The sequence below is a fragment of the Morone saxatilis genome, unplaced genomic scaffold (genome assembly GCF_004916995.1).
Source record: "Morone saxatilis isolate NCDOM2014 unplaced genomic scaffold, NCSU_SB_2.0 Contig8, whole genome shotgun sequence".
NCBI classification, from domain to species: domain Eukaryota; kingdom Metazoa; phylum Chordata; class Actinopteri; family Moronidae; genus Morone; species Morone saxatilis.
In genome coordinates, this window is record NW_023340257.1 from 17,236,067 (window position 1) to 17,248,630 (window position 12,564).

At 41.2% G+C, this 12,564-nt stretch overlaps 1 protein-coding gene across 1 annotated transcript in view; it reads right to left on the reverse strand.

The window, feature by feature from the left end:
* schip1 (schwannomin interacting protein 1) overlaps window positions 1–12,564 on the reverse strand; it is a 205,129-nt gene that overhangs the window by 138,443 nt on the left and 54,122 nt on the right. Inside the window, exons 6-8 of the mRNA XM_035679604.1 lie at window positions 6,612–6,676; window positions 6,345–6,416; window positions 5,712–5,847 (exon numbers count right to left, since the gene is read on the reverse strand). Coding sequence (XP_035535497.1) covers window positions 5,712–5,847; window positions 6,345–6,416; window positions 6,612–6,676 — 273 coding nt within the window. The remainder of the gene's footprint in view (window positions 1–5,711; window positions 5,848–6,344; window positions 6,417–6,611; window positions 6,677–12,564) is intronic.

Below are 12,564 nucleotides of genomic sequence, written 5' to 3' on the forward strand. Positions count from 1 at the left end.
GAAAAAACAAGGGGGTGTTTGCTGACTGAGAGTGTCCTCTACAACATTAAGAGTCCCTGTGGTTCCAACAATTTGGACCAGGTTTTCTGAATCTGCATGCATCACGCTTTCAAATAAAGATTGATACTGTATTGATGTCGAGTATAGAAGGAAAGGAATACCCTTCAGAGTAGGAGTTGAATCCATTTTGACCCAGGGTTTTACTGGACCTGGACTACTCCCTGCTATTTGGCTTGTCTGCCCCAACAAAGCAGAACAGTGACCCCCTGTGGATTCTACCAGATAATACAACATGACGTCACTCTGAAGCAAGCGCTGCTATCATTTGTAAACAACTGTCCTACAAACACCTAGATAGGTATTGTGCAGAATCCAATGCAAAATAATACGTAACTCAGTAGTTTCAACTGGCTTTTTCCAGGCACTTCATGTATGAAAGAACTAGCTCGGGGGTTTGACTAATTAAGACTTTAGTTCCACCCCTATCCTCTCCATCACATTCACACACACACATCACGTCCAGCATGTCACATGGATGTAATGTGTATTACACACCTCAGAGAGTGTATGACATGACATGTCCCAGGTGTGAAAGGGCCCATGTTCTACTTGACATGCCGCTGGCAGGTGATTAGCAGAGAGTCAGGCCTTGCTGCCCTCCATCAGACATTATTGCACAGAAGGCTCCATCTCCCTAATACATAATTATAAAAGCCATAAGAATGTCCTTCACATGTCTGGAGGGGGTTACAGCATTTACAGAGAAACCTAGAGTTAGAGTGCACAGCCAGAAACAGCTAATATTGTTTTAAGTCAATTTGCTTGGCTGCAGACACAAGAGGGTGTACATTCTGTATCTTCTAGATCTGGAGACAGACTCTATCCACATACGGTGGTGATGGAGTGGTGAGAGGTCACTAATGATTCTGTCAATCAATACCTTGGCTGGTGTGTCACAGTGGTCTTCTCACATCCTGCCAGGGCTGTCACTCGGCCCAGCCCACCTCAGACACAATTGGAGACCCAGCACACCCACACCTGCACCATACAGTACATCTTATCTAGGTGAGAGATTATGACAAGAGGGATTATGTCAATTAAATCTGCACCCTACAGATCCAGCATCACTTCCGAGGAATAAGAAAGAGTATAAACCCACGTGTAGGCTGCCTCTTCAATCAATTTGTGCCAAATGAATGAAGAGACGATGATTAAACACGTGAATTGCCTCCATGAGGCTTCAATAAAGCTAAACTAATTCAAGGGAATCCTTAATCGCCTGACCTAGGCTTTTTGCATTGTCCCTAGTATTACAGTAACAGGATTGCAAAAGCATTGGCTCCAGTTACACCCGTCCTCCGGTGATGAAGAGACTGGTGGGGGTTAGCATTAATTTCCAAAGCCTTATGTTGCATTTGCATAATTACCATAAATCATCACAGGGATGTTCTGGTCCACAGTGGAAGAGAAGTGTGTGAGGCTATAAGGAAATGCCATTTTCCAATGTTTGGAAGGCTGACAGTGTGCTGTAGACCAATAACTAGATAGCTGACATTGTAATGATTATGAATAATCCTGTGGTTCCTGAAACAATGTTAAGAACACGGCAAAATGTCCTTGTGTCTAGGAACTTGAAGGTTTATTAAGAGTCTATGCTCTACATTATCTACAGCATCAAAGGACCAGTTATTGTTCGCTTACTAAGTGATTGCTGCATTGTGTATTTCTTTTAATAAAATATGTCATTTCTGAAAGTGGTACTTTGACTTCTTATACATTTTTAAAACGGCTGCAATAATAATGATCTGCTGATGTTTACTACGCTCAAGAATATTAGATTTGCTTTGTAGTTTATTTTGCTCCCCCATTACTTGACTTGACTTTAGATACATTGTTTTAATATGCACTGTGATTTAACCTTGAAATAGGCTCAAAAATATTAAAGAAAGACTATAAACAAACAGAAAAGTGGCACTAAAGCACTTTCCTTTTCAATGGTTGACTAATTGAAGCTTGGTTAGCTGCCTTTGTCTACCTATCAGTGAATGGTACACCATGAGATAAATGTACAGTAAATACAACAGAATGAGGGCATGGTGAACCTGAGGTCAAGTCATTCATACAATAACAATACTGAGGCCTTAGTGTAATAGCCATTCTACTGGGGTGATACAATATGTGACCCATTGTGCTTTCTTCCATCTATGGAAGGTTGGTTTGTACTGTGAAGACACAAAGACTGCAAGGATTAAAATTATGCAAGCTCACTGACAGGGCAACAATTTGTACCCTGCATGGGATTAGATGGGTGAAAATGAATGTGAGGGGTTAAATGCTTTGACACAGAGTGCAGTCAGTGCAGGCTGCTGGCTCAGTAATCTGCTGAAGTTCTAATGCTTTGTGTAATGATGATTTTGAGTCAGCTGCAGCGAAGTCAGTGGGTTATTTCAGGACAACTTGCAGCAGACCTAGAAGTTAACCTGAAGACCTGAATAGGCAGTGAAACACTGCTGAATGTCTCTTATATTTGTGGAGTCAACTACTGCTGTATGTACTTGTACTGTACATACAGAGTAGACATACAGTAACTCCACAAAAATTCCCAAAATATTGCCTAGCCTCTTTTATCTCTCCTGCCAGGCTTCCATAGCTGTTGCTGCAGCTGCATGACCTGATAAAGCCAAGAGAACAGTAGGTTGGTGAGCAAGCGATAAAGAGACAAACACTCAAATAGAGATTGAGAGCCAGAAGGAGAGAGAGAGAGAGAGAGAGGCAGAGAGGCTCTGAGAGTGGCATAAAGAAGGAGATGAGCAACATTAAATATGAAAAGGCAAAGGCAAAAATAAATTATGACACGCCAGAAAAGAGAAGGAGGAGGGGAGCATTAAGAGAGCATTGATGGAGAGGGCAGAGACAGAGAAGCCTGACAGCTGGCAGACGGGGAAGGCGGCGCTGCTCTGCTCGAGCCTAGTCTCACTGCACCTTAGCAGGCCAGATGGACTAACCTGCCTCTGTGTGCCCTTCACCAGCCAACACACACACACACACAGACATTTGCATATATACACAGAAAAACACATGTATGTACAGTACAAGTCAACACAGTAAATATATATTCTGTACTTTCATCATACCCTGGTTCAATTGACGCAAGACTATACAAACTTTTAATCATATTTTATGCACAAAGGCCGGATGTTTTTAGAATTGTGATGCCCAGATGACTGTTAAATAAATTCCTGCAAAAAAATAAAAAATGAAATTAAAAAAATTGTGTCCTTTTTGACATATTCTAATACACACAGAAGGCAATGCATTAACTGGAGTTACATTACTTTTGAGATCTTGAGGTTGTTGCTCTCCCAAAAAATGTTTGCAATTTGTTAGCTTCAACTTGTCCAATCACTCCCAAGAAGAGCAAAAACCACCCCACTGTGATACAGGATCTCCCTCTAGTGTCAACACTTGACTACTACAACATTGATCATAGTTCAGCACCAAGGCATTGGACAGCTCCCATGCCCAAAGCCCAGGGCATCAATAACCTATGAAGCAAGACAGGAAATTGCCTTTATTCTGAAATCCAGGATTAAAACATCTCAGAGTTTGAACAATTAAAAAAAAACAAACATCTTGGGTTTAAATCTTCTCTTGTTTTTGTCCTCATTTCACAAGTAATTTAGTGGCAATCTTGCAAGAAAAACATTCGGCCAGAACCCAAACAGTATTGATTGATGTCTGGTTATAAAAAGACATCTATCATCTAGACAGTCTGAAATTAAAGCTGTAGTGGTCTGTGTGTCCATGCTCTTGTGGCTGTGTGTGTGCTCACTTGTGGGTGTGTATATGTGTGTATTTGTAGGTGGTCGCGGGGTGTGTGTGTGTGTTGATGTGGTATAGTATTATGAAACAATAAAATTTAGACAGCTGATTCATATCTGGGCATAAAAGCCAGAGTTTTGTTAGGTTCCTTTTTAATGAAACCTATAATTTCTGCCTCCCTCTATGGTGTTGCTATGGAGCAGAGGGATCGATCATAAAGAGAGATATCCAGAGCTGCTCTATTTTGCAGGATTGCCATGGCAATGAGTGAGCTACAGTTACACAGTAAAGAGTCGCGTGTCAACAATATCTCACTTATACACTGCTGATAATATCACATTCATCCCTCTTGAAAACACACGCGGATGAAGAAAAAGCTTGCTTATACTGTAGAACCACACAACGATCTGGTCTGATGCACACACACACACATGCTGCAGTGTCATGCAGCAAGGTTTTGTCAAAGACTGATGTTATAGGCACAAAGGTTACAAATTCAATCACTTAAGAGATGGCTGCCACATCACTGTGTCTCCTTCCTTGCATGTGTGTGTGTGTGTGTATGAGTGTGCGTGCATCCATGAACGTATGAAGCCTGGTGTGGATTGAGAATGTATCGCTGGGTCGACAGAAACGAAACTGTTAGAAATTCAAACAGGGTGGAGCTGTCACATCCTCCCAATGCATTATTTTAAAGACAGAACCATCGCACGAAGAGAGACAAAGGGGACAGAGAGAAAGAAAGTGCCAGACACGAGACAGAGTTAAGATAATACAGCAGGTATTATGAGGTCTGTTGAGAGGTCAGGTTTGAAAAAAAAACACATGTGCTCTCTTTCTCTTGTGATGATCATCATCTGCTCAGAAGGTCTAAGTCACTGAGCTAAACATTTCCTGGGCATCCCAAAGGATCTCAAACACAACCAATTTTTACTGTGTGTGCTGTATGTGTGTGTGTGTGTATGTGTGTGTATAACCTTACAGCAAGCTTTTTTCCACAACCTTCCTGGCCTGAATGCTGACTGTCAAGCTGCTCACATCACACGTTACTATAAACCCAGCGGCTCTGAAGAGAGCAAACAGTTATTCCAGTTGCTCACCACTCTGAATTCTCGTCACTCAAGACCCCATTGACCCCTTTTTTATCCACAAGAATCCATATCAAACAGTCTTCTTCTGTGTAAAAGCTTTTCTCTGTAGCGATTGAGTGGACAAGTACCATCTAAGTGCGCTCATACACAAGTCTCCCCGCCGTCTCTGAGATTTAACCTGCCTGTTGACTTCAGGCTCAGAGATTAGTAGAGAAGTGTACACACACACTTTCACTTTCAGCCACAAGACTGCAGACAACGTCAGTGTAGAATTATAATGACCAGAACAGACGCAGTAGAGAAAATCCCGGGGATTTATTGCGGTCTGGTTAAACGAAGGGAAGATGTGCTGAATGAGAATGGCTGTTTTCACTGATTTCAATTCCTCAGTGTGCTGTTGCTGTGTGAGTGAGAGAGTGTGTGGATGTCAGACCAAATCCTTATATTTACACTCTGCTACCAGAGAAGAGGCTGGTTGTGAGTCTGCATACTGAAGAAATTAGCTGAGAAATGTTGCCCCCTTCTGGACAGGAACAGCACTATACACACTGTTCCATATTCTTCACACAAGGCAGCACAAAACTTCCCAACTGTAACATCTACATAAATATGTACTTATAACACAAGTATGCACATGAAATCCTCATTGAGAAAGCTGAAGCACTAATTTAAAAACCATTTAGCTGTCCTTTCTGTCTGAGCAAAGACAGACAGCCTTCTGAAACATGGTCAGTCACAGCATTGTCTGAATGGGTTTAATTCATGATGAAGAATACGTTTGACGTAGGCATGACTTACTGGGGTGCTGCCGTCCGACAGGGTCGTCATGCTGATGGACATGCTCATCTTGTCAGAGGAGGAGAGGGAGGGTGGGGAGGGGCTCCTCTTCTCCGCTTCCTGTCTCAGGAGGAAGTCACGCCAGGCCCGCTGGATACTACAAGTAGCGATGATGAGACGACATATAAACACAGGCATGGATGAGAGTTTGAGCTTTTAGATATGATGCATTTTTTAATTTTCTAAAATGTTAAGATTAAAGGAAGGTAGGTCAGAATCACTCCTAAAGTTCTGCATTAGTGTTACCATCTAATCCCAACCAATTCCTACTGTAATACCACATGAACCAGCTGTTTGCAACCTTTTTGGCTTGTGGCCCCTTAAAGTGAAGTATTTGTGGTCTTTTGTGAAAGATAATGTATGTTCGAGAGTTGTGACCTTTTCAACAAAGAGTGATTTCAATTATAAATGTATAATGTTAGAAGAAGAAAAACTGTAAATTCTTTCAGAAGAGAAATTAAAAGTATGTAGTTTTACTTTTCCTTTTTTACAAGACATGCTGTCTTATAAAAATGCATGCTATGTAATTGCTATGTAATTATAATTAAAGTCCACAGTCGCTCCTCCTCAGCAGCAGATAAAAGATATACTCACATCAACACCTTTGTCTCAACGGGCGGCATGTTGATATTGATGTTGTTGTCAAGGTCCATGGTTAGATGATTACTGAGGCGGGAGAGAAGGGGAAGGGGTGTAGGGGACATTCAGAGGACACACACAAGTCCAATCTCAATCTGGGTTATCAGTAATTAAACAGCCATGGCTTGGTCCCATCTGCAGGGAAATAGACTTTGACAGGAACGGGCTGCTCATTCTGTCTCTGTGTGTTTATTGTGTGTATGTGTGTGCGTGTAAACCCACCTCTGCAGCTTGAAACCCCCATCGTTAACATGCTTGAAGCCACTCTGGAGGCTCTTCAGCTGTTCCTGTGTGAAGGAGGGACAAATAGAGAGAAAGAGACAGACATAAGAAAGCAGTTGACATCTCACAAAAAGAAGCCTTCGCAGTAAGAAAAGATCCCTACAGTGTCTGTGTGTGTGTGCTTGCGCAAATGTGAGTGAATGTTTGGCAGATGTGTGATCATCGTGCTGAGCTCAGGGACCCCCGCAGCAAGTGGTTTGGCAGCATCCTGGCTCAGTACGATGTTTTCTTGTGAAGTTACTGAAGTAAGCTGTGGAAGAACTCAGCCAAAATGATGGTTCAGCATTTTCCAGGCATTTTGGCCCAGAAGCGCAGAGAGAGTCAAGAGGAAAGTCAAACACAGAGAGACAGGCACAGCAAGAGAAGATACAGCAGGACACACTTCATGAACTAAGGCGCAGTTGTTGTATAGACGCGGCGGACACGTTGGAGATTACAGCGATGAAACTTGACGTTTTCACTAAAATGACTTTTAGCTGCGCTCTCAACTCCTTGCCTGCTGCTCTCCTCCCCTCCGCTCCATCCTCAAGCTTTAATAGTGCTGTGTAATGAGGACAGGCCTTCCTCTACATAATTGAGCAGACTAATTCAATTACAAGGGAGCAACAAAGTTTAAGTGGAGCAGTTCTTCCTGACGAGCCAAGAGGGTCACATCAGGGCACTGAGCAGCTACCAGCTACATTATGGTGTATTTGTGTGTGTGTGTTTACAGTGAAACCTGCAAAATCCTCCACTTTTATTTGAGTTTTTGTTTGATGGCTCCATTACTGCATATAAGAAGGATGGGTGAAAGAATATATTGCATCTATTAGATGGCAGATTGGCCTATAAAGTGACTCACACTAAGAATCTATTAGATGAACTACCACACAAAGAAAAATGGCTGCAGTGCAGTTGTTACTTTGCGCTTTGGTCCAAGGTGTTTAATATTCAATACATAGTGATACATATGCTTCCCCCTTATGAAAGGGTCTCAGAAAATGTATTCTTTTGAAGTGTAAATGAGCACATATATACAGTATGTATTTAATTGAAACTCTCTTACTGAATTTCTGCTACACACAAAGTCAGTGTCAAAACACACTTCTTCTTTTTTATTATTATAAAATAGGTCTATCTTGTTTGGCTGTGTGTCCAATTTCACTGTGGCAGGCAGTGTTGTTTTTCTCATTACTCTCCCTCCCAGAAGGAACAAGCAGCTACTCTTACGACCACTGAATCCACACAATCACAGTCTGGTTTTGCTGTCCCTCTACTTCTCCCCCTGATGAAAAGAGAATCTGTAAAAGCATAACTGTGGCCCAGACACAAATTCTGTAGAACCCAAACCTCCCCGAACTTTCTTCTGCTTTGAGAGTCAATGTCACCTCAGCCTTTCCAAATCCGCCTTAATGCTATCTTGGACAGAAAGCTGTCTCTCTCTTACACAGTCCATCACTCTCACACATACACATCCAGTCAGACACCTTTAAACAGACTTTAAAAAGTGCCATTTGGGAATTTTGAGACAGGCAGGAAGCAGAGAGGATGAAAAGCAAGAGCAAAAGTAAGAGGAATAAAGAAAGAAGAATGGACTTAAAAGACACGCAAATAACTTCAAGGTCTGTGAGATGCAGAATAAAGACATGGATGGTGAAAGAGACAACAGAGAAATAATCAAGTGGCAATGATGGAGAGATGAGCCGAGGACGTGTGTGTCTGTGTGTGTGTGTGTCTTAGGTTCTTAGGTTCTGGGTAATGGAGTTGCTGGGGGACTGAATGAGCCGATCATTTTAATTTCCCCTTAGAGTTACTGATGGCCCTGCCACGGGGCTGGCCAGGCAAACTATTAGCCCACCTCAGAAACAAACACACACAGACACATTCAAGCATGCAAAGCAGACACAAGCACAGGCACACACACAAAGTACACACATTTTCACATGGACAAGCATGTACGTATAAGTGCTTTAAAGACTACACACATTCATGTGCACATGAGAATGACCTCACACAGGATGTCCATTTTGTCATCACATGTTGATTAGGGTTAGCTTTAATAATTGCCTTTTGACAATTATGCTGTAATTATGTATCTTTTCAGGTAAATAACTAGAATTTAATTTATTATATTATTATTATTATATTATTATTATATTTTGTCGCAACATAAAAATTTTGCCGGGTAAGCATCAGTAAATGTTTTTTTTTATTTTTTATCTTCTTCTCATGTGTTTAACAATATTTGGCATTAGCAATAAATTAAAGGTCCAGTGTGTAACATTAAAAATCTATTGGCAGAAAAGGAATATAATATTCATAGGTTTGTTTTCAAAAATAGTCTTGTCTTAGAATCAGCCATCTTTATCTACAGACACTGCGGGTCACCTTCCGTGGAGGCCGCCATGTTGAACTGCCATATTTCTACAATAGCCCAGAAAGAAAAAAACTGTCTTTATGTGTGTTTTCACTTCTTTTGGGGCCACCATGTTTTCTCCCTTGTGCTTGCAAACTGCAGCTACATCACTAAATGCCACTAAGTTCTTAACACTGGACCTTTAATTAAACCCTGTTCCTAACTTTAAATTTGTCCTACCTTCAAATTTGTGAATATGCAGTTTTTAACAATCTGCGGCAGGTCGCCTAAACTTCATGAATGGCACGTTGAGAATGTAATCTTTACTTAAGCTTTGTATCACTGTTTTTATCATTGATTATGTTTGTGTGTTTGTGTGATATGTGTGTGTGCGCTTGCAAAACAGAAATTGCAAAACTGATATCCGGAACACATTATTCAGCACTTAAACAAAACCCTGACTTCAGCAGGACATTTATAACGATCTTAATAGATGGTATTGATTTAAAAATCTATAGCAGTATATCATTTGCAATTATTTTGTACCAAACCAAAGTCAAAAACATTGTTTTTGGCACTGTCCAAAAACAACTTCTTCTGCTCTCCACCCATGTAACCTTCCATCCCTGCCTCAGTGGAAAACCCCATCCCGCATCTGGAGTAGGAATACCAAAAAAGTACCGGAACATAAACCAGAGGTTTGCATAATTTAGTGGCAGAGTCGACAGAAAATCTATAGTCATTTTGGGCTTTGGCAGTGCCAAGCAGGCGTGTATTGATTGGTGTGTGTATATGTGTGTGTGCAAATATGTGTGTTGGTGGATTTATGGTAGAGTCAGGTAGAGCAGAGAGAGAAGGAGGCAGGGAGGAAGTGAGAGAGATGCTGATGGAGAAGAGACCTTGAACCCACAGTACACCATACAACAACAGAGGAAATAGACCTACTGACAGCCAAATACAGAGCATGAGCCCTCTTATGTTATCCATCCCTCCCTCGCTCCCTCTCTATTTTTACCTCTTCCATCAATCTTTTCTCCTTAAGCCCACTTTCCAAAAATTAAATGAAAATAAAATAAGAGAAGTGTGAGGAGTCGATAGAAAGCACAGAGTTAAGAGAGATGGAAAAACGGGGAAATGATGGTTCAGTCACACTGAGAAATGTACTGGTCTCCCTCTCAGAGAGGAGGACAAAACATTGGACCAATAGTTGTTTGGGAAGCTCCTTCCTTATTATCTGAGGGAAAAACAGTAGCATGTCAGGTGCAGGGTTAGAGGCCATGCAAGGTTTGGAAGAGATACCACCAGGCTCCTGGCTGCTGCCTTTGGACTTAAATCATATAGCAGGAGTCCAAGGAAAAGGCTTCCACCCCTATTTATGAGATAAAAGCCCAGCAGTCTGGGCTGGAGGATCTTGCTGGTGCACCCAGGCAGATGAGACATATCTAGAGCAAATCCTAGTAGCAAATTAACAATGGAGCTAAAGGGGCAGGGACTGCTTTAGTCAAAATGAGCCTAAATTCAGTCTGTGTGGAAACTTAAACAACAAATGTTCACACAGGCTTGAATAACTCCAGAAATGTGCCATTTCAACAAATTCAAAATGCATATTTAGGATTAAATGACTCATTTAGATTTCAAGAGTGTACATGCATTTACACACTTACTAGATCATCTTTACAGCTGCATGTTGTATAATTAAAGGATATAAATAAAGGACATCAAGTGCAGATTTTTTTTACATGATCTTCTATGCCCACAATGACAATTTTGTTCTTGGCAGAAAACTGTTTACAACTTAATATAAATGTTTCCTCAGAAAATACATCAATATTTTTTCTTCTTGTGAAAAACTCTTTTAATATCTGTGCTGCTCTGATGACTCTTGCTTTTATACATTCAATAGAAACTGCTTCATTCTTTTGTACTGATGGCTTTACATATGGCCCTCTGCTTGACAAGCTTGTTGATGTGTTAAGCAAGAGCAGGTGGGTTGAGTCAAGCTCAAAAAAACAGGCAGGTCTTTAGGAAGGCCAAAACCATCTTAGACTGACCTGACTATTTTCTGTATAAAGAATCTGAGCTCTTTTCTTCTGGCCGCAGCTGAGGACGAAACTACTAAAAGGTTGCCTTTGTATATATTGTATCGATATGAACATCGAATAGCTCATACACAACAACAGCTGCCCTCTCTGCCTTTTATTTGCTATCACACTTCTGATATGATCTCAGGGTTTTTATACTGCTTATTGTTTTTAATATTGTTTTTACTGTGTTACTGTTTTTACTGCCTCATAGTTGTTTTTATCATTTTTTTATTACCACACAGATGTGTGTGCTGTCACTACTGTCTTATTGTCTTGTTAATATAATGCTTTAAAACTTAGCTGCACATCCCATTTTCTATAATGGGACTATCAAGAATGACTTAACCTGATTTGACTTTAAAGAAAAAAAAGACTTTATGTTTTGTGCCGAAATCAGCAGTTTGATTTATCATCAGCTCTAGGGGACAAAAACAAATGTTTGTTTCTTTGCAAAGTGTTGTAGAATTGAGGGTGCAGACTCATAAATGTGGCTGCCTACCTTACAATGTGTAAGACAAAGATAATTGGCAGTAGATGATGTTCGGTCCGCATACTGTACAAATGGTGAATACTGATCTCATCTACGTTGCTGTCATGACTCATTTTGAGTATTGTCATGCAAGGTGGCAGTGTTTCTCACAGCAGGATCAACTTGTGAGACTCATCTAGCTTGTGAAGAAAGAAAAGCGCGGGGGTGGAAGGAGCAGTATTGTGGGGGAGAAACAACACAGGAGATGGACTGAGGAGGGAGGCGTAGATGAGATACCTCAGCTGCAGGGGACAAAGGGCAGGGGATAGATAAAGATACAGCACTTTGCAGAGAGGCAGAAAGTGATTCGGTTGAGGGTCGGCAAGGGAGTTGAAGAGGAAGAGAATATGAAAGTAGGTTCTTCGTTGGCGGCGAGAAGAAAGGATATGGAGGTGAAAGAACAAGCCTGTGGGCTCTGAAGAAATTAAACTGGACCAACGCCAGCCAGTCAGCCACCCAGAGAAACACAGAAAAGAGAGAAATGGCCTGCCTGGGAAATGGCCTTCATCTCTCCTGTACATGGGGTGTAAATCTGTCCCTTGCACCTCCAACTGATCCAGACACACACACTAACACTCACACACATGATTTAAATAGCTCTCCTACTCCTCTAAATGCCCCCTTAACTCAATTCAGGGGGACAGAGTGACAGACAAAGAGTGACACACATACACACACATCTAAAGAGACTGTAAAAACACAAGCAAAGTCATAATGTATTTCCTCTCATTGCTGTACTATATTCTCAACTCTGTTGTTCTATAAGGTCACTATCTTCTCCTTCTCTGCCTGCAACATAACGAACATGATATATCCTCATGTTTTTTTCCACCTCTCTGTGTGTACATTGTTACTCTCATCTCTTCTTGTTAGTCTTGTCTTCCCGCTACAGTCTCTCAGTCTAAGTTGGTTTTCCTCTTCAATACTTGATGAGCTTCCTGATGT